Source organism: Haliotis rubra, unplaced genomic scaffold (assembly GCF_003918875.1).
Source record: "Haliotis rubra isolate DU_JTF1 unplaced genomic scaffold, ASM391887v1 Scf454, whole genome shotgun sequence".
Classification (NCBI taxonomy): Eukaryota; Metazoa; Mollusca; class Gastropoda; order Lepetellida; family Haliotidae; genus Haliotis; species Haliotis rubra.
The window spans coordinates 383,945-404,802 of NW_025767140.1; the positions used below are offsets into that span (position 1 = coordinate 383,945).

The 20,858-nt window shown below is 40.2% G+C and overlaps 1 protein-coding gene across 1 annotated transcript in view; it reads right to left on the reverse strand.

The window, feature by feature from the left end:
* LOC124289996 (Down syndrome cell adhesion molecule homolog) overlaps positions 1-20,858 on the reverse strand; it is a 117,719-nt gene that overhangs the window by 22,442 nt on the left and 74,419 nt on the right. The window contains exons 3-18 of the mRNA XM_046726656.1: positions 18,467-18,625; positions 17,722-17,868; positions 14,065-14,355; positions 11,404-11,673; positions 8,955-9,251; positions 7,529-7,639; positions 7,123-7,281; positions 5,885-6,039; positions 5,410-5,536; positions 3,728-3,847; positions 2,996-3,178; positions 2,371-2,518; positions 1,731-1,879; positions 969-1,100; positions 545-712; positions 34-104 (exon numbers count right to left, since the gene is read on the reverse strand). Of these exons, the coding sequence (XP_046582612.1) occupies positions 34-104; positions 545-712; positions 969-1,100; positions 1,731-1,879; positions 2,371-2,518; positions 2,996-3,178; positions 3,728-3,847; positions 5,410-5,536; positions 5,885-6,039; positions 7,123-7,281; positions 7,529-7,639; positions 8,955-9,251; positions 11,404-11,673; positions 14,065-14,355; positions 17,722-17,868; positions 18,467-18,625 (2,687 nt within the window). The remainder of the gene's footprint in view (positions 1-33; positions 105-544; positions 713-968; positions 1,101-1,730; positions 1,880-2,370; positions 2,519-2,995; positions 3,179-3,727; positions 3,848-5,409; positions 5,537-5,884; positions 6,040-7,122; positions 7,282-7,528; positions 7,640-8,954; positions 9,252-11,403; positions 11,674-14,064; positions 14,356-17,721; positions 17,869-18,466; positions 18,626-20,858) is intronic.

A 20,858-nucleotide genomic window follows, 5' to 3' on the forward strand; every position in this document is an offset into this window, starting at 1 on the left:
CCAGTGGAAATGTGTCAGTACGACATTACTTACATCCCATGTGACCTTAAGAGCCTGTGAACCTATGGCCTTGACAACAACTTCTTCTGGTGGGCCCGTTGGTGCTGGAAATAAAAACATTTTGAGTGAGTTTTAGTTTAAGGACTATCTATGATTCCAAACAATGTGTCCTTGGCAGGTTGACCGAATACAAACTCATGATTTCATTCAAAATTGGTATTTATTAAAGTGGTTGATACCTTAAGTTCAGAGTTGCATTACACAAAGCTGTAACTAACTTAACTTGGAGTGTGAAATTATTTGCCGCAAAAATGGGGGCCAATGGGGCTATGTAAATACATACTTCTTGATTGAATTTCAAGACAAGTCTAAATCTGCTCAAATTCCCTTATTTTTATGAGTCTTGAACCTTTCCATTTACTTCCTTCTACTTCTGATACTCAACGTTTCTAACAAAATACATCACTCTTATTTCACTTCTTCAGAATGTATTATTTAGCTCTAATGTCATTAAGTGTCCTTGACTGTTTACTAGCCAACTGACCTTCCTCCTCTGTTGTGGTAGAAAGGACCTCGCTGGGGCGACTGTAGCCGATGGAGTTGTTGGCAAGGACACGGATGTCGTAGGTGAAGGCTGGGTGAAGGTCACTCAAGGTGACATGTAGCTGGGCAGCAGGGACGCTCACATTAGCAAGAACTCCCTGCCATACATCTGGAGGGGACAGAACAGAACTATGTCTCACATGATTCACACATAATGACCCTGAAAACACATTCATACATACTCCTTTATCATCATCATCTCATTTATATTGATTAGAAAGATGCATTTCATCAATCAAGTCAATAGTTCCAGTTGAAGAATTATGAAAGGTGATGAGAAAACATGCAACAATATTTTCTAAAGTGCCAATCACAGAAATATCTTTGACACCAATCAAAAGAATGTCGGTGTAGATGAAGCCTACCTGACTGGTTCTTGAACTGAATGATGTAGGCTGTGAGTGGACTATTCCCATCAAATGGCTTCACCCAGGTCAAGGTGATGGTTCTACTGGTGACGTTCAAGACATCGGGGTTCAGTGGGGGTTCTGGCGGCTCTGATACAGACAGATGTAATTGTTATTGTATAGTTAGCCAACAACCAGGATGTTATTGGTTATATTTGTCATGAATAAAATTGATCACAATAATAACAAGGAGCTACAAGCTCATCGACATGTTGTAAGCCCAGACTTGGTGAAATATTTTCACTTGAGAGTGTATAACTCAGTTTCTAGCAATATTCAGTCAACATCACCATTGCGCCACCAAAAACCTGCTTCACTCATTGTACCAATGTTGGCAAAAAGCAGGAGCCTTTGGCACAATAAGCAAATACTAAGTCTCTACCTTACAACACTATTCTTTCTACAAAGTCAAAACTAAGGAGACATCTGATTTGATTACAGAACATATCTAAACCACACAGAAGAACCATAGAGTTTTCTCTTGTCAGTGAAATTAACATTTTAGCAGAAACATTTTACGAACTTTTCTGCTGGCCATCTCTTTATTTAACATCAAAATGGTGTTCTATGTAATAATCAAGAAGCTGATGTCTATAAAGTGTTATGCTTTGTTATAGACCCAGTCATGATATATATACATGCCTGATATCAGTAAAACTAGTAAGATATACATCATGATACAAGTTGTACCACTACACAATAGTCAGTAAGCTGTGTTACCATTGACGATGAGCCTGATCATGAGCGAGTCATGGTCGAACTTGTTCTTGGCATTGCAGATGTAGATACCAGAGTCATTTCTGATGGCAGGCTGCAGACTCAGCTGGGACAAGCGACCTCGCTGTGTGTTGTGGGTGATCACCTTCGCTCTGCAGAGTTAATTAGCATCCTTATTCCACACACAAAATATCTCTACTTGTAACTAACAAGAAATAACCAGGGCCCATTTTCAGCCATGTGACTTGAGTAATTTAATATATGAGGCATACCATTAAAAGTCATTCTAGATGTTGTGAGACATCTTTGAAGGGCCTTTAGAAATGGAATGCACGAGAAGAGCAAGATTTATGGATGTCAACTTCTTTATTGTGTATAACACAACGTTTCGGAGTGTATGCATGCTCACCTGAAGAAGGATCAAGCATAACTCTGTAACGTCGTGATATTCACAATAAAGAAGTTGACATCCACAATCTTGCTTTTCTTCTGTTGTGAGACATGTTTAAATTATTGCTATGATATCGCATAATGTATAAATACAATGTCATCAGTATATTTCATCTTCAGGTGGCAAAAGAGGCCGTATCCTGATCACCTAAATTCAAGTGATAAAAGTTCACATCAACAAGCATCTGTGTACCTGCTGTTGCTGAGGACACTGGAAGAGGAACCAAGGGTGCTCCAACTGATGGACAGAGGCTTGTCGCCGATGCCCTGGCATTCCATGGTGATGTTGCGGCCGCGCAGGACGGTGTAGTTCTTTGCTGGTTCATCAAACCTTGCAGGGACTGAAAGTATCAGAACCAACTCCTTGTTTACACAACACAGAAATGTCATAATTCAGAGGATTAAGTGCTGGCTCATGTAAGTCAATATTGCTGCTGTGTTCTAAATTATGGTCACACTCAAATAACCAATTTCATGCTATATATTTTCTGTATTTCATCTATTAGATATAAGGAGAGAAGTAACTTTAGAACTTTGTTTTCTTGCATCTCATTTTTTTTTAAAGTTTTAATTTTCTAAGAGTGTAACAGCATCTGTTGAATAACAATGTACCATAATCTAATCATCACAAGTGGAAAAACATCAAGTACATAGCTAGCTCACAAAATTTGTTTGAATACTTGAGGTCAGTTGTATATTCAGATTGTTTTGTTTTTTCGTTTTTTGTTTTCCAAATTTTTCTTTTGACATAATACTATGTGAAACACACAACATAATATGGCTGGCTAAATGTAGTATCACGAAACATGTGTACATACTGTGGACAGTGAGAAAGACAACTTTGCTAAGGCCATATCCGATGCCATTGCTGGAATGGCAGAGATAGTAGCCATGGTCATTTTCTTGAGCGTGCCTGATGACCAGTGTGCCGTTAGCCAGTAGAGACAGGTGGTTGTTGTCCTTGTCAAACTCCAGGGTCTGGTAGTCCCCAGGGGAGGAACCTGCAAGCAGACACAACAGTAGTAACTGACAGTCAGTACTAGATCACAAGCTATATATAGGCAAGGAAAACTCGTTCTGAACAATGAATCACTTTACAGTATTAACACATAATAATTTCTTAGAGTGAGAAAGTTTTACGCCGCTTTTAGCAATATTCCAGCATCATCGCGGCGGGGAACACCAGAAAAGTGCTTCACACATTGTACCCATGTGGGGAATCGAACCCGGGTATTCAGCATGACGAGCGAACACTTTAACCACTAGGCTACCCCCACCTCCCCTTATTTTCTTAGAGCTCACCCACAGTGACAGAACAATGAATCAAGAAAACATTTACCAAACAAACCATAACAAATACAAACAAAGTCTAACATCTGGTCAATAACATTATCAGCCTTGAAAATGAGGCTAATGGACATGTGGGTTTTTGTTTTAAACAAAGTCCAAGTTTGACTTTCTAATTTGGTAATGACGAGTATTTTGAGGCAAGGCATGTAATAGTCGTCACAGGTTAATGGTTTGGTTTTACACTGGCCACTACAGCTTACCTATAGCTTTCCTCCACGTGACCTCGGGGTCGGGGGTCCCGGCTGTCTGACAGTCCAGCTGCACCGACTGATGTAAGACCACAAAGGAATCATGGGGCTCCACGACCCAACGAGGAGGCACTGAAACACAAACACTGGTGCTTAGAACTGACAGATTAGAACAGCAAGTTCCACAGTTTGGTATAACTGACATTGTTGGATTCCTATTGTTATGACACTGAAATCACCTGGAAAGTTCTTGTTGGTTCCAAACCATCACTTGCGCGTTAGTTAAAGTCTGATGATGTGTACTATATCATGTATACAAAAATACAACACTCCTACCTCAACTACTGATACACATTCCAATACTTCAGTCATGGAACAATACATATTGGGGCTTTGTACTGGCTAAAACATACTGCAAAACAGGTGTCTGTATTGCAATACAAATTGCAGTATGTTAGGATATAACGTGTTTGACAGTGATTGAAACATATCATACATGCAGATTCTATTTTCTGCATACTGAAGTAAATAATAATATTCCTCAGCATTGTTGCTGGCATTACGTCGTCCAGGATACAGGGCAGATGATAGCATGAGCGATTAAGTGCTGTCATGCTCCAGACATTTTTAATCATTCTTGAAGGGTTGGACTGATTGAAAATGAATTTCTGTGTAAATTTAAGTAAAAGAAGATAAATTAGTTGTCAAAAGATATTCTTTTATCTGATACACTGGAACATAGAATATACTGCAATACTACTGACTTCCTTTTCAAGCGTCCATCTTTGTTATTGTATCGACTTTCCTATTGTCGTCTTAACTTGCGAATTGTTTTAACTTGAACATAAATAGCTCGGCTTCTCAGCTTTCATTCACCTGATAAAGGAGTAGGAAATGTACAACAGAAGTTTACATCCAAACTTTCACCCATTTTTTTGTATCACTTCTAAATGCCATTCAAAGGCATCTAATGATTAGTCCCACACAACTGTGTATGTCATGTGACCAGAAACAATGAAACGGAACTCTGAACTATACATTGAACCATGGGGAGTCAACTACTCAACATGATGCAGAGCTACACATAACTTTTTGGGTCATGAGTTATGTACTCAATTGTGTTCCTCTCAATTGGGTATCCTAACTTTCCTTTGAGTAACCAAATAAATTGTACTCACCTCACTCAAACTCATTTGGGTATTTTGTCATTTTCCATTAATTGTAAAAACATAATAAAGTTTAAATGTTGGTGTTTGTGATTTACATTTGATCTGTAATATGAGAAACGATAAGAAATACTGCAAGTTGCCAAGTTCAAGTCCTGAAACAGAACCTCTCAAAATACCTGTTATTTTATCTATCCACCGGTACGCAAGCTAAGATTTTACATTTTTGTGTGTACGCATGTAAGATCACATCTATTGAGTATTTGCAAAAATTCAAGCGTACTTGCACGCAATAGCCTTAATAAGAATTGAGTTTTCACATAAATATTTGCGTAATTTACGCAGATACGCAGCTTATCTGTACCTCTGATGATGAGTGTCTGAATACTGACAGCCCATTATATCTATCTGCGGATGACAGTATAACATGCAGAGAACATCCTATAGTGCAGTAGTCACACTGTCTATACTGAATGTCACTGCTTGCAGCAAAGTTATCTGTGAATGTTATGTAAGGTCATGTCTCACCATCAACATGTAAGGGAGCAGTGAAGTTAGTAGACGCTGCTGCATTGCTTGCATAGCAGGTGTAGTTGCCGTCGTGCATGGGGCTGGCGTCACCAATAGATAACAAACTTGAGTAGGATCCAGCTTTCTGGAAAGTAAACATCAGTATATATTCTTCTGAACCACAAATATAATTCTGTGAAAACATTATCAATTAATATTTTAAGTCCTTAAGGATTGTGTTTAGAAATTAGTTGAAGTTAAAAGAAAACATGCAAGTTTTATAAAATCTATATTGTACACTTTTTTCTGTTGGTTTGGGATTATAGGTTCAAGGTCTAATGTCTTATTTTGAAGCACTAGTATAATCTTTCATGCACTTTTCTTAACAGAGGACAAGAAACAAGACAGGGCAAATGTCATTTTGTAACTTGTTCAAAGTATTGACAAGAAACCAATTATTTAGTTTACTGTCTGCCAATGAAACCAGGCATACCTGTATTTTCACGCCGAGGTCGTGTGGGATTTCGGCCCCATCCTTCTCCCAGTGGATGGAGATAGGCAGGTCCCCGCTGCTGACCACACAGGACAGGATCACTCGGTCACCCTGTTTCCTCTTGGCAAAGTCAAAGGGGTCAATACGAGGAGGTTCTGAAAAACACAAACATTCTGGTGTTTGGCCAGCTCTTGTGGTTTCAATGTAGACGCAATAAGAAATATGTATGTTTATGAATTATGATGTTTGGAGCCCATTTCTGGTGACTCCTGCCAAGGTATCAATATAATATTGCTAAAAGTAGCTCAGCACCATACTACTTCACTCATTATCAGTGTGCGAAATAGTTTCCAAATTTTGCTACCCAGTGCGGGCTAGCTATGCCTGAAAGTTACTAGCCACAACATTATTCACAAGCCCGAAATCTGAATGTAGAAACTAAGCAAAAGATTGCAAAAATACATGAGAATAAGATATTGTCAGCATGACACGGGTTTCATCATTAAGCTGCTAACATGATGAACATTTTGTATCAGGCCATAATCTTGCATAAATTGTGTATTATGATGTAACAAGTCGGAGTGATATATTTACAAAATGAACCCATGAAAATTCACTAGCCAGTTGGGCCAGTGACTGGGGAGATATACTGGCCCAACTGGATTTTTACTAGCCATGGGCTTGCAGGCCAGTGGCTATTTCAAACACTGCTTATTATCAATGAATTCCCTCATTAAAATGACAGTGAAGTAACATAGCATAACATTCGTAGATTTACTCAACTATCAATACAAAATTCACTGGCCACCAGCACCACTGCATAACTTATCATTTAGTGGTCCCGATGATTTTTTACTAGCCAGGAACCACAGGACCAGCGTAAATTTCGCACACTGTACCAGTTGACAAGACTCATATAAAAATGTGGCCTTGTCATATTAGGAGCTTTAAATTCAAGGGATTTGAAAAAACAATAGTGGCAATCCCATACACAGTTAACGGGCGATTAAAGAACTATTTTTCAGATGTTTCTCTGTATTGCCACCACAAACAATGCATGTCAAATGATGGGACTCAAATCTGAGCAGTCTTAAAGGTACGTTGGTTTTATGCTGTTAAAGTAATATTTGAACAATATATTTGCCAGTGCCTTACACCACTAGGCATTAAGTGTACACCAGCTTGCTCTGCAGTCTGGAAGTTGCATATAATTCTACCCTAGACGGAGTGACACTTACCTACAACCGAGACAAACACATCACGAGTGTCCCGCTGTCCCTCCCTGTTCTGGGCCGTGCAGGTGTATTTCCCTACATCGTGGAGCTTCTGAACTTTCTCAATGATGAGCGTGCCGTTCACAACTTTCTGCCAATGGTTGATGGGGAGCATGTCGTGGCCTACAATCAGAAACATACGAGTTCGATCATGTCTACTTATCTGGTACATTGTGTAAGTCGTTCATCATCAGTTTAACCACCATGACAATGACAGCTGGGTACTTTCAAAGAAAATAGGTTCCATGGTGACACCCCACCAACATTCAAATCCCCCACCCCACCCCCACCCCGTAACTTATACGTGAACATCAGGTTTTCCTCACGTAGATGTCTTAAGACCCCACTCGATACAACTGTAAAATCTCACCTTTTGACCATGTTATTTTGCTGATTGGATACCCAGAAACGTAACATCGAATTGATAACTTTTCGTTCGCTGTGGCTGTGACATTCTTCATCGGTCTGATATATGGTGTGCCTGAAATACCAACAATTATCAGCATTCGAGTCACTTGAAGCTCAATTTTGAAACAAGCGCTAAAATGGAGTTACCTCCCTTACAACGTTTTTCGCCGGTCTGCTGCAAGGCGATCACCTATCACCAAATCAATGCCCGATGGAACAGTGTATAAATTAGAGACACCTTTGAGAAATTGTTAATTATTTCACCAAAAGCGATATCATTACTGCTTGGTAGCACGTGGGATAATACAGCATTTATATTTTTGGACTTCAACTACCGAATTCAGCGTTAATTAATTCTGTATGACGAAGGCTAGCTTGGGAGAAAAACTATAAGAGCATGCGTGACCGAGGGGGAAATGTTCACCACATGGGTTGCCCTGGGTTAAGTAATGTTTAAGAAAGGAAATCAAACCCCGACACAAACAATAAATTCTCTGAAATACCATTTATCAAACATTTTTAAATCAGAATTTTAGCTCATGTGGTACAAGTTAATATATTTTCTTAAAATCAAAACATTCTTATCTAGGCAAGACGCAGTCATCCTCATCTGGACCTACTGTATCCCTTATTCCAGATCTTTTAATATACACATGAATCTGAATTGCTGGGATTGGCAAAGTTAAAATAAGCTTTCAATAAGGTGATTCGGTCAGGACGTTTCAGGTGTATCGATTACCTGATGCAGTGCTACAACTATCTGATAGCCAGTTCTCATCGACTAGTTTATACACCCAGTAGATATAAAAGACCAGCTAGAGCATCATATTTTGCTGAAATATTAAGAATGACTAAAGGCATGACTTAAACTTTCCAGCAGTCAACTTCAATTTCTAGAAGTAAAATGTCCCTCTATTTTCTGGCAATATTCCGACAGCTCCAGTCGGCAGCGTTTACCTTTCATAACCTTTGAGGTACAACCGCGCATGCTCTGGCCACCAAGTTTTCAATAGATTTTACAACTGTTGCTTAGACGATTGTGATCAAGGTTACAAAATTTAAGGCCCCAGAAAAGCTTTCAAAATGATAGACAGGTGGAGTGCATTTCCAAATTTGACGTGCATTGACAAAATGATGGAATTCCCTAGGTAGACTTGTCTCTTCAAGCGGACATTTGATGTGCCTTTGCATGTGTTTGTGACGGGTGCTAACGGTGGGGTAGGACAGGCTTACCTTTTCGCGAACATTTGGAATCATCACTATTGGCTACTGAATGCTTATAATACAGTCGTAATGGCACAATGGACTCTGCTGTTTCAGAGATTTCTCAGTGACATGGCAAATGGTTTAAATCTATATGCATATAAATTGCTATTGTTCCAACGCACCGTATACGTTGAGTTTCCCAATGTGATAAGCTCTGCCGACGTCGTTTAAGGCTTTACAGGTGTATTCCCCTCCGTCTTCCACTTTAACACTCGTGATGTTTACGAAACTGATGACGTCACCCTCATATGTCGTGAAACTGTTGGTACCAATTCGGTCTCCTGTCGGCAGCTCCGCGCCATCTAGCAGCCACGTGACCACCGGGATTGGGTTCCCAGAGGCTTTGCACCTGAGGGAGACTCGCGTTCCGCTCTGGACGAACTGTTCTTGTAGAGCGTCCAGAATGGCAGGTTTGGCAGCTGTAACGGAGGAACGCGTGGGCATTATAACATTTCATATTTCATATATTACTGCTCCTGCTTTAACTGTAATTATATAAGTCCAGCACTTCTATCGCTAATACTGACACTACCAGAGAACTAAAAATACCATTCTTACAAATGTTTACTTCTACAACTTCCCAGTTCTTGATTCTTAGAGACCGTTCATAATTGATGGCTGGTTGGGGTGGGGCTGGTGTGATGATGATTTTTATGGGGAAGCATGTACAATATGAATGACACCCCCCTCTTAACTTTACGTACATAGTAAGTGACCCCTTCCACCCCACCCCCCACCTCATGTACAAAATCAATGTCCCCACACCCCCACCCCTTCCCGTAATTTTAAGCATGATATTTTGGTATCCTTATGTACAAAATTGTTGAACACCTCTGCCTTCCCAAAACAAAATAGGTGACCCCCTTAAAATCATCATCACGCCCCTAGCCATAAATTATGAACGGTCCCTTATCTTACTTGAGCTACTACTAATTATATACACTACTGCTGCTGCTGCTGCTGCTACTACTACTACTACTACTACTGCTACTACTACTACTACTACTGCTACTACTACTACTACTACTACTACTACTACTACTTTGTTTCTTGGCCAGAAACATCCAACCGTTTTTTTTCTCTTTTTTCTATTTTTTTCTGTAGCCTCTACAACATGAGTGAGTGTCTAACTAATGTTCACACAGCAGATTAATCAGTTAATGTGTCACAACACAGCACACCATGTCTGGATCTTGTTGGCTGCATGTCCCGTTCACCCTCGACACACTGATCCTAACCAGACACGTACATTCATTATGAATGAGCCTTCGACAACGCACTTTACCTGTCGCCAGTCAGGCTGCCCCTTTTGCTCATTCCGTTGAAATGTTGAAACCCAAGGAGGCAATTTAACCATTACGTCCCTTAAAATAAAACAGTTGAACGCTGCATATCAAACAGCTTACACTAACGTATGCATCAGCATGGCCGTGCATCCTGTTTATTTCCCACATGCCTTATTAAGCTCGAAAAAGGCGAATGATGCATTAATGGTGGACAGAAAGCATCACCCTGGGGTACCCCGTTTTGCGTTGTGGCCGCGTTGTATTAAGGCCTCGCAATAACCACGAGAGAGTGGAAGCGAACACTGGATTCATGTAATTAATTTGGAGGAAGGGTGGGTGAATTACCACAGACATTTGTTTCCATTAGGACATCAGTTGCAATTTATCAGCGATACACAGGAACAAAACGCTCCATGAATATCGCAAAGAAGTGGCGGTCTGATAATCCACTCCATTCCAACAGACTAGTAAGCATCAGGTTTTTGACGCCTAGGATGAAATTTCAATTTTTAAAGGTGAAATTAAACGTCACTGGAAGACGGATGAGACTGGGAAATTATTCAAAACTTGACAAAAGCGATCATGGTTAACAGAAATACAAGGAATGGAAGGGGAAATTGATTTGCCAGAACGTGAAGATGCATGGTTCCCCTGCAGACTGACACAGCAGATTGTTCTCTAATGATTTATTGAGTAAATCAAATTGCTTTGAAACAAAGTATCATTTATGGATGACTTTCGGACCATGGTACAACCGGGACACCCCTGTGTCGAGGCCTGTGACCATGTCGGGTACTAAATCTAGTAGATCAAGGTTGTGCCCTCTCACAATGCCATTTTCGGTGAGGAGTAGTAACTTTGTCTGTACCATCGTTGTAACGGGTACATTAAGAAGTACTAGGGACTAGAGATAAACTGAAATACTTTTTCAAAACATAACTAGTTACAGAAAACAGTAAAAAAAATACATTTTGCCAACAGAATAGCATTGTTCGGCTCCTGATACTGAACTTGTAGCAGTGATGGAACAAACCTGCAAGGACTGCTACATTTTGCATCATACCAATCTGGCACATTAAATAAAAAAAGTGGATGGATGCAAATCGGCCCAAGGTTTTTATCATAACAAACCTAATATACATTAGACTGGATAATCGAGGGTCTCTTTATCAAATTCAAATTTTCAAAAGTGGACAGCTTTTATACAGTCTAAAAACCCAAACATTCAAAAGTATTTGTTAAATGATGATCGGTTATGTATGTAGTTATCCTCTACAAACGTTACCTCCAAGTTGTAACTGTGCCACACCCTGTGCCTTTGATTTGTCATTGGACACAAAACATTGGTACATCCCTTGATCCTGTCTCCTGACGTCCTCTATTCTCAACAAAGTTTCTGATTGGACGGAAATTCTTGGTGTCAAAAGGAGCAGGTAGCCGTTCTTGTACCAACTTATTGTGTCGACAGGGTGACCAAACACCGAACAGTTGAATTCTGCCGTTTTGCCAGCGTCCACTGTCTGTTCCTGGGGCACGATGTGCACGGAGAGTGAAGCTGAAACACAAACAGGACACTGTACTTCATTTCTACACCAATTCAATAATACACGTTTCACGTTTTGCTTGAACGAGAAGAGTGAGTGAGTGACTTTGCTGAATTTATGTATAACAATCTCTACTCATGACTGTAGATATTCAGTAAGTGTCTTAAAATGTCTGTTCTACTCATGACTGTAGACATTCAGTAAGTGTCTTAGAATGTCTGTTCTACTCATGACTGTAGGTATTCAGAAAGTGTCTGAGAATGTGTGTTCCACTCATGACTGTAGGTATTCAGTAAGTGTCTGAGAATGTGTGTTCCACTCATGACTGTAGGTATTCAGTAAGTTTCTGAGAATGTGTGTTCCACTCATGACTGTAGGCATTCAGTAAGTGTCTGAGAATGTGTGTTCTACTCATGACTGTAGATATTCAGTAAGTGTCTGAGAATGTCTGTTCCACTCATGACTGTAGGTATTCAGTAAGTGTCTGAGAATGTGTGTCCTGTCTGGCCGAGACATTGTATACATGATATTTAACGTTGCAATGGTAATATTCAACTCAGGTAACGTATCAACATCTACATTATGTGGCACAGAATTACCGTTTCCTCTTTAGGTGATGACATATTTCTTGAAGAATACATTGAGATAATAATAACATGCAACTATACAGAACGTTTTACCGCTGGATAAAACCAGCATGGCATCCAAATATAAACTGAATAATATGATGCGCTTTGAATCGTTATGCAATTCACGCACAAAAATTAGATGAAATTGTCTGTAATTGTAGGCCCTGCATCCGTAATGATACGTCATTGAGACAGGACATTAGAGTTGTGCCGGATTTGTCATTGACAAACTGAGACGAGTCTGTCATTACAAGTTCATTTGTCATGCGCCCGCCTCTGGTCTATGTGATCCTGCCCTGTGATAATCGATTACCGCATGATCAAAATGGCCAGGGAAATGTCATTTGAATGTAACTATTTTTTCACATAAATTACTCATGTCGTACAGTTCTCATTAGAGAACAGATTCCTCCTTCAGTGGCTTGAAATACGAGATGATTACCGCAATGTTCGTCGTATTACGCCTAATGGATTATCAATGATAATAGTGAGGAAATGTGCGTCACAGAATCCGCGAAACTGTCACCTGAATGCTGGATTGGAATACCGATCGCCAACAGTGGACTGGTCATGTCACACAGCGGTAGGTCTACACACGGGAGTTTATCATTAATTTTGACAAACGTTAACATTTGCAAATACTTTCGCTTGAGATCGAAAATGTAACACTTATCCTTGAGGTCGGAAATGTAGTACGAAGAATATCAATATTTCCTTAATAATCCGAAAACAGTGTATATAACCCCATTTTTTTTAAGTTGCACAGAAGGAACAGGTTTATAAAAGTGCAAACAAGAAATAAAAAGTGTGAACACTGCCCTTGCTCTATGACTTACAATTAATCTTGTTTACTTCAATTCAAGATCGATTAGAAGCGACCGAAAGTGGCATACCGATAACATCGAGTGTTTGATCCAATGAGTTTTCATGTAAGAAGATAATCTTTTTATTGCTATGTACATATCGGTTTGTGATCAATGAATTTTCACCAGAGGTGACGAATGTTGGAAATTCCCGGAATAAATCGCACGCGTTCGTAACTAACCGCGTCATACCAGGTGAAGATATCAAACAATGTGAGTGAGTGGGTTTAGTTTTACGCCGCACACAGCAATTTTCCAGCTATATAGCGGGGGTCTGTAAATAATCGAGTCTGGACCAGACAATCCAGTGATCAACAGCATGATCATTGATCTGCGCAATTGGGAACCGATGACATGTGTCAATCAAGTCAGCGAGCCTGACCACCCGATCCCGTTAGTCGCCTCTTACGACAAGCATGGGTTACTGAAGATCAATATTCTAACCCGGATCTTCACGGGTCTCAAACAATGTGAGTGATTGGCCTTTCGTCACGCAGTCGTGTAAATTTGTGACGACTTTCATAGAAACATACGACAAGAAAACATACAAATATCCAACATCCTGTTATCAGCTTTCGTCATCCCGAGATTTTTCCAAAATGGAAACAAATATATCGGCGGTGACGAACGAGTGTATAAGATTCACTTCAGCCGTGACACACGGCATCATTCCGCGATAGGTGCAATGGGGTAGCCTAATGGTTAAAGCGTCCGCTCTTCACCGGGTTCGATTCCCCACATGAGTACAATGTATACTACTAAAAGCGGCGTAAAACCGTACTCATTCATTCCACGATAAGCCGTATATAGGTCTGATTTGAAGACATTTTGCTTCATCTAAACCAAATAATGACAATTCAGTTCATGTTATTCACATTGGGGCCAATCTTAAGCTGGCAAAACAACTCACATGTAACAACAAGCTTTGTATTTTCCTTGGCTTCTCCTCGGCTGTTGGAGGCCGAACAGGAGTAGAGACCGCTGTCGCTGATGGTACTGTTGATAATTTTCAAATTGCCGCCACGTTGCTGGATGCGCACGTCGTTAATGACGACATCTAACCCATCACGTGACCACCTGTATGTAGGGGAGGGGTTTCCCTGGCTGCTGACGCAGGGTAGTTCCACAGTGTCCCCCTCTGTGATGGCGAGGTCGGGTAAGATGTCGTCGATAGTCGGGGAAATCTGGGTAGCAGGAGGATCTGGAATGTACATCACACAAGCCATTAACATACGGTTGATGTATTTCAAAGATACATCCTGGCCTCACACACATTCAACACTGAGTGAAACTATTTCCCTGACAAATCCTGTTCACACATTTCCATGCTATGTCACAGTGTACGAAATAGTTTCCAAATTGTGCTACCCAGTCGGGCTAGCTATGCCTGAAAGTTACTAGCCCACAAAATAATTCACTAGCCCTAATTTTGAATGTAGAAACTAAGCAAAAGATCACAAAAATAGATGAGAAGAAGATATTGTCGGCATGACACAGGTTTCATCATTTGACTGCTAATATGATGAACATTTTTATCAGGCCATAATCTTGCATGAATTAAAGGTGTATTACAATTAATAACTTAACAAGTCGGAGAGAGTGATTTATTTGCAAAATGACCACATGAAAATTCACTCGCCAGTCGGGCCAGCGACTGTGGAGATTTACTGGCCCGACTGGATTTTTACTAGCCTCGGTCAGTGGGCATTTCGCACACTGGGCTATATCGTATGTCCTAATCACAATTGTTTTTGCTTGTTTCTTTCTCTCCAGATGATGTGTCGTCACGAACTTCCATCACAAAGTTGATACAAGTCCAAGTACAACGCTCCTAAGTACCCCAGTTATACACAGAGGGTGCCACACTACTGTACAGCGGTACAGAATACGGCGCTGAAAATAGTTCCAACTATCAGAGGTGATGGAGAGTAATTGTCCTTTATCGTGACACCTATGTGAAATAGTGATCGTAAAATGAATTCTTGTTGTGTGACAAAAGAGGTTCATCTTAAATACCTTACTTTGACGGTGTACATGTTGACAATTGGCACTATTTTTTCTGATTAATGCTACATTTTCACATGGCGACAGACTATACACGAATTAACTGAATAGAATCTAACAAACCCAAAAGAATGATATATTTCCCTCAGTTCTGAATGAGATGGATCTGAGGGCTGGTGTGTTTTGAAGCCGCAACGACTGGGAAACCACACATATCTGTCATGAATATTCATATTCAAGAATACCGCGAGCAGGTACAGACTTGACCATAGAAAAACGTATTTGCGCTACGCGTTCGAATGTTCAATGCCACAAATGTATTGATTGCTTAGCCATGCTTCCAAAACATTTTCCGATAGAAAAAAGAACAAACAATACAATAGTTTTGGGTTTTTTGTTCTGGAAACCAGATAGTACGCAGAAAAAATTCCATTTCTATAAAAACAAAAGCCAATACGTCAATTTATATGGAAGGAAAAGTGATTAATCTCTGATTCAGTTCTGCTGGAAGGCAACGTCACTTTTGTGACTGACGGGGAAAAGACTCTCAATGTCAAAAGTAATAGTTGTGACATTTCATTTGGCAGTTGAAATCATTTGCTTCCCCACTCGCTCGCAATTATGACACCGAAGCGGCACGAGACGAGCTTACCCGCCCACAACAGTTACCCCCCTTGCAAGACCTGCCATGAGCTCGATGCTTGTCGGTAATACAACGAGAAGCCTGGGCAAGGATATTAAAAAAGGAACACGTAGAACAATTAAAAAGAGTGAGATAGCTGAGGGGAACTATGTCAGTGTAGAAGTGCCCCCAAGAAGTCATTTAGGTGAAAGTGTGACAGTTATGGTGTTAGGTTCCTAACCGGAAGTTGATAAGAGCTGCTTCAGGGACTGTTCACAAACACTTGGAGCGACCATGTCATATTTTTGTGAAGACCTGTCTGATAGCGTCCATGTAATTATCAGTGCTCCCTGATTGGATTCGGTTCTCGTGAGTGGCAGTGTCACACGCTGTATAGCATATTGAAATTGTTTCCTTTGGTAAATACTATGCTATACACCACCTGAATATCTTTGGGAAACATGTAAAATTGCCTTCCTTGATGTGTTGCTTAAACGAGTACCATCAGGAAACATGGTGATATTGTTTTCGTTGAAACATACTATAGCATTCTTGTACTGTCTGTCATTTGGGAACGTAATGAGAATTCTACAAACTCTGACATTTTTGTACTGTGGAACGCTGAGAAATTATATTGAAATACTATGCCATTATTCAACTGAATGTCAGTGAGAAACATCTTGCATGGGTTCCTTTGATAAATACTATGATTTTCTTGAACTTAATATCACTGGTAATACTTTGTCCTTCTAATACAGTTTTACGAGCTATATTAACTGTTGATCAACGTTTTATGATACCATCAATTCAGTAATAAATGTATCGGAATATCTAGGAAGATCTAGATCTTGTCCAAGTATCCTTAAACAGTGTGCGATGCTGTTGGCCGACATCGTCAGGGACATCTACATCTCTGAACTACATCAGCCTCGTCGTTGATTAGAAAACTATTATATTTATACACTGATGTTCGTGTTAAATATTTTGAGAGAATGACATCACAGTAGTGTCTTGTAGAAATGTACAAATATATGGTCACCATTAAACATTGTGTGGGGGTGGAGGGTAATATTTTAATAACAATTATGCCCAATGATGTTACTGACACATAAAACATGACTCGTCCTTAACACTTCAGAGTCTGTCATAATTACGGCCTCCTAACTGTCAACCTACAGCGAGGACTCATATGTAGCACATTTGGGATTACACCTTCTCAGTAAATTACAAATTCTAGTACTTTTATTGGGTTGAGTAGCATCTGAGAAAGTTAAATCTCAAATTTTACGTGTTACATTTGACCGCTGAGGGGTACTCAAAGTCCGTGGTCAAGACTGTCCAACTTCTATTGTTTGTGGAAGCCGCGGTAGATGAGCGGGTTAGGCGACTGACTTTGTGTGCTGGCGATTAGGTGCCTGGTTCTGAGGGTGTGGGTTCGAATCCCGGATGGAACCTAATTAATTCACTAGAATCTGCACTAGAAAGTGTCATCCCAAATATAGCATGTGTTACATTTGACCACTTTCTAAATGGCATTGTGTATTCACGACTCATCTGTAGTCAGTCCTAGCCAGATATATGTTCTTCACACATCGCTAAGTGCTACTCTTTCTTGTTGGCCTTCTGCAAATGTCGTATTATCAAATTATGAAACAATCAGATATATCTGCGTTTGTAGCAGTTATTAGCGTCTTACTAACATGGTGTGTTGTCATCAGTTGCAAACAAACAGTTGTGGATATGAACCAAGTCCTGTTCTTATTCACATGAACACATCTGATATTTTTCACAAAGATTGACAAATAATGCTGCTTAATTACATTCACACAAGACACTCAGTACAAGACCTAGACCCTAATGTCCACAGCCCCTCTGAGGACGTGGATAAAGCAACAGTCGTCGTGCTGGTGCGGATTTCTGACCTGGGCCCTATGTTCTCACCGTGGACTTTCAAATATGCAAAGGAACTCATTTTCTCCTCGCCGGTGAGGATATTGCGTGTGTGGCATTGGTACGTCGACATGCCGTCAGTGTCCCTGACGTCCCGTAGATGAAGCCTGCCGTCTGGGAGGATGCTCACGCGGCCGCCTGCCAACGTAAAACAATATCAATGGTGGATGAATAGTGTATTATATAATCTGGAAAAAGAAGGGAAAAAATACACAGACCCCCCCCAAAAAAACCCCAAAAACAAAACCCAAACAAACAAAAAACAAAATTAAATAAATAAAAACTCGAAAAACAGGAACTTCGTTATTAAATTGGATTTTTAATAACATTTCTGTCTTCCTGTTTTTTCATCTTCGTGTTAAATTTTAGAATTCTGACGAGATGACAAAATTACCATTTCGAGAAGATACGTTTCAAGTAATTACCTGTAAGCTTTAAAACATTTTGAAATATGTTTGCACATAATTGCTTGTATCATTAAAACGATTAATTCAACACAAGAATTTTAAGTAAAAATATTCACAATTTTATTCTATAGAAAATACCTTCAATATTAGACTTCTTAGATCTATAAAAAGGAAGAATTTAAAGGCTATTTTCTCATTGCTTTAGTAACACGTTTCATAGCAACGGCACGTAGGGGACAACAATACCTCAATAAGCCAATGCCCCTTTAGATATTTGATATCACACGCACGTGACAAAATCGCTGCCTCTTCGCACTGATGTCGCTTACCTGGCTGCACGCGCTGCGTCCCCCTGCTCCATCCGATGACGTCGACGTAGTTTTTGAGGTAGTAGGGGTTGATTTCGCAGTGGAGAACAGCTGTGGCTCCCCGCATCACCCATTTATCGTTCAGCTGGACGCCATAATCTCGGTACTTGTTGATGACAACTGAAACATGCACAGCATCCATTTAGACAAACACTCTATACTTCTGTCTGTACAGCGATGCTCAGTGACAAACCTATAGATATTTTTGGAAAAAGGTAAATCACGTACATTCTGACACCAGATCTGTTTAATTTGGGTGTTTTGACACCAGACTGCATTATCTCACCATAAGACAGAATCGTCCACACATGTTTTGTATTTTCAACTTACCACAAGGTGATGAAGATAAGTATTTTGCTAACGATTATGATTATGTGTTCTTAGTAATGAAAATGACCCAGAACATTACTACTCTATAAAAGTACATAACAGAATTGAAAGGGATTGTTTCCTTTATGGGGCTCGAACCCTGATCTTTGTCTAGCGCCGATTCTAAACGGTTCTCCCAAGGATCTTATTGATGATGCGCGGGTCATAGTTCAAAGAAATCATGCATCTATGCTTGTCGCTACAAAATGCAGACGACATTTTATTGAAACTAATATCTGACCCTTTGGGATCAATCACTCGACGATGACGCACAGCCACTATTGAGGAAGTTGTTGCGGTGCCTCCGCTATCGCATTCCCGCTATTTACAATGATGACGACAGTTTGACTTGAAGCTTTTTTCTTAGGCTAATATTTCGACGGAAAACATCGCGAGGGTTAGGTCTCCGTGAATCAATAGTTTCAAGATAGCGTTCGTTGGTCGACAGGATCAGCTTAAAAGCCCCTTCCGTCGTATCTCGCACGTGCTTTAGAACTCAAGGGCGCTCGGCTAGCTCAAGAGCCAATCAATAGCGATGTTACAACGGAATCAACGCTTGTTCACGTGACTTTCCAAATATGGATGGCACCTAATTCATTTATCTCCCTTTGAAAAACGCGTAAATTGGTTGAAATTGTAAATGAAACATTTATAAGCACAGCATCAAAAGTGAGAAAGTGAGCTACATGATAAGTGTGTCAAGATATTATAATTGAATGAAATAGAAATGTTGTTGTGTTTTGAGAAGACAACTGTTTCTTTTAAAAGAAAACTGAACTAAATATCTGGAACCTTTCTTAAGCGAGTCTATTTATACACCGCTTTTAGTAATATTCCCGTCACAACACAACTGGCACTTAGGTTCGGGACCCGTGAAGGTCCAGCTTAGAATATTGATCTTCAGTAACCCATGCTTGTCGTAAGAGGCGACTAACGGGATCGGGTGGTCAGGCTAATTTGCTTGACACATGTCATCGGTTCCCAATTGCGTAGAGTAGATCGATGCTCATGCTGTTGATAACTGGATTATCTGGTCCAGACTCTATTATTTACAGACCCCCACCATATAGCTGGAATATTGCTGAGTGCGGCGTAAAACTAAACTCACTCACTCACTTAGGTTCGGAATCGAACCAGGTTCTTAGGTGTCACGTACCAACGCTTTCAACCCTTACCCGACTTCGTGACATGTTGAAAGTGTAAATCAGCCCATGATTACCATGTAAGGTAAACCATACATGGGACCGGGTGACTATGTTCGCCTCCCATACATGATTACCATGTAAGGTAAACCATACATGGGACCGGGTGACTATGTTCGCCTCCCATACACATTAAACATCGATATCGTTTTCCGACGGCATCGGTAGGTGCTCAAGCTATCACCCACTGGCCCACCAATATAGCATGTACAGCGTACAAAACCCATCCGTTGTACAGCAAACAACTAGTGTCACAATAATAACGATAAACAACTTGTGTAACGGCAGTAAGGATAAACACGTCGTGTCACAACAATAAGGATAAAGACCTTGTGTCACAACAATAAGGATAAAGACCTTGTGTCCCAACAATAACGATAAACACCTTGTGTAACGGCAGTAAGGATAAAGACCTTGTGTCACAACAATAAGGATAAAGACCTTGTGTCCCAACAATAAGGATAAAAAAGACCTTGTGTCACGACAATAAGGATATATACCTTGTGTCACGAAACTAAAGATAAACACCTTGTGTCACGACAATAAGGAAACACTCCTTGTGTCACGACAATAAGGATAAACACATGATATCACGACAATAAGGATAAACACCTTGTGTCACAACAATTAAGATAAACACCTCCTGTCCCAACAATAAGGATAAAGACCTTGTGTCACAACAATAAGGATAAACACCTTGTGTCACGACAATACTGACTGACTGAGTTTGGTTTTACGCTGCTTTTAGCAATATTCCAGCAACATCACAGCGGGGGACACCA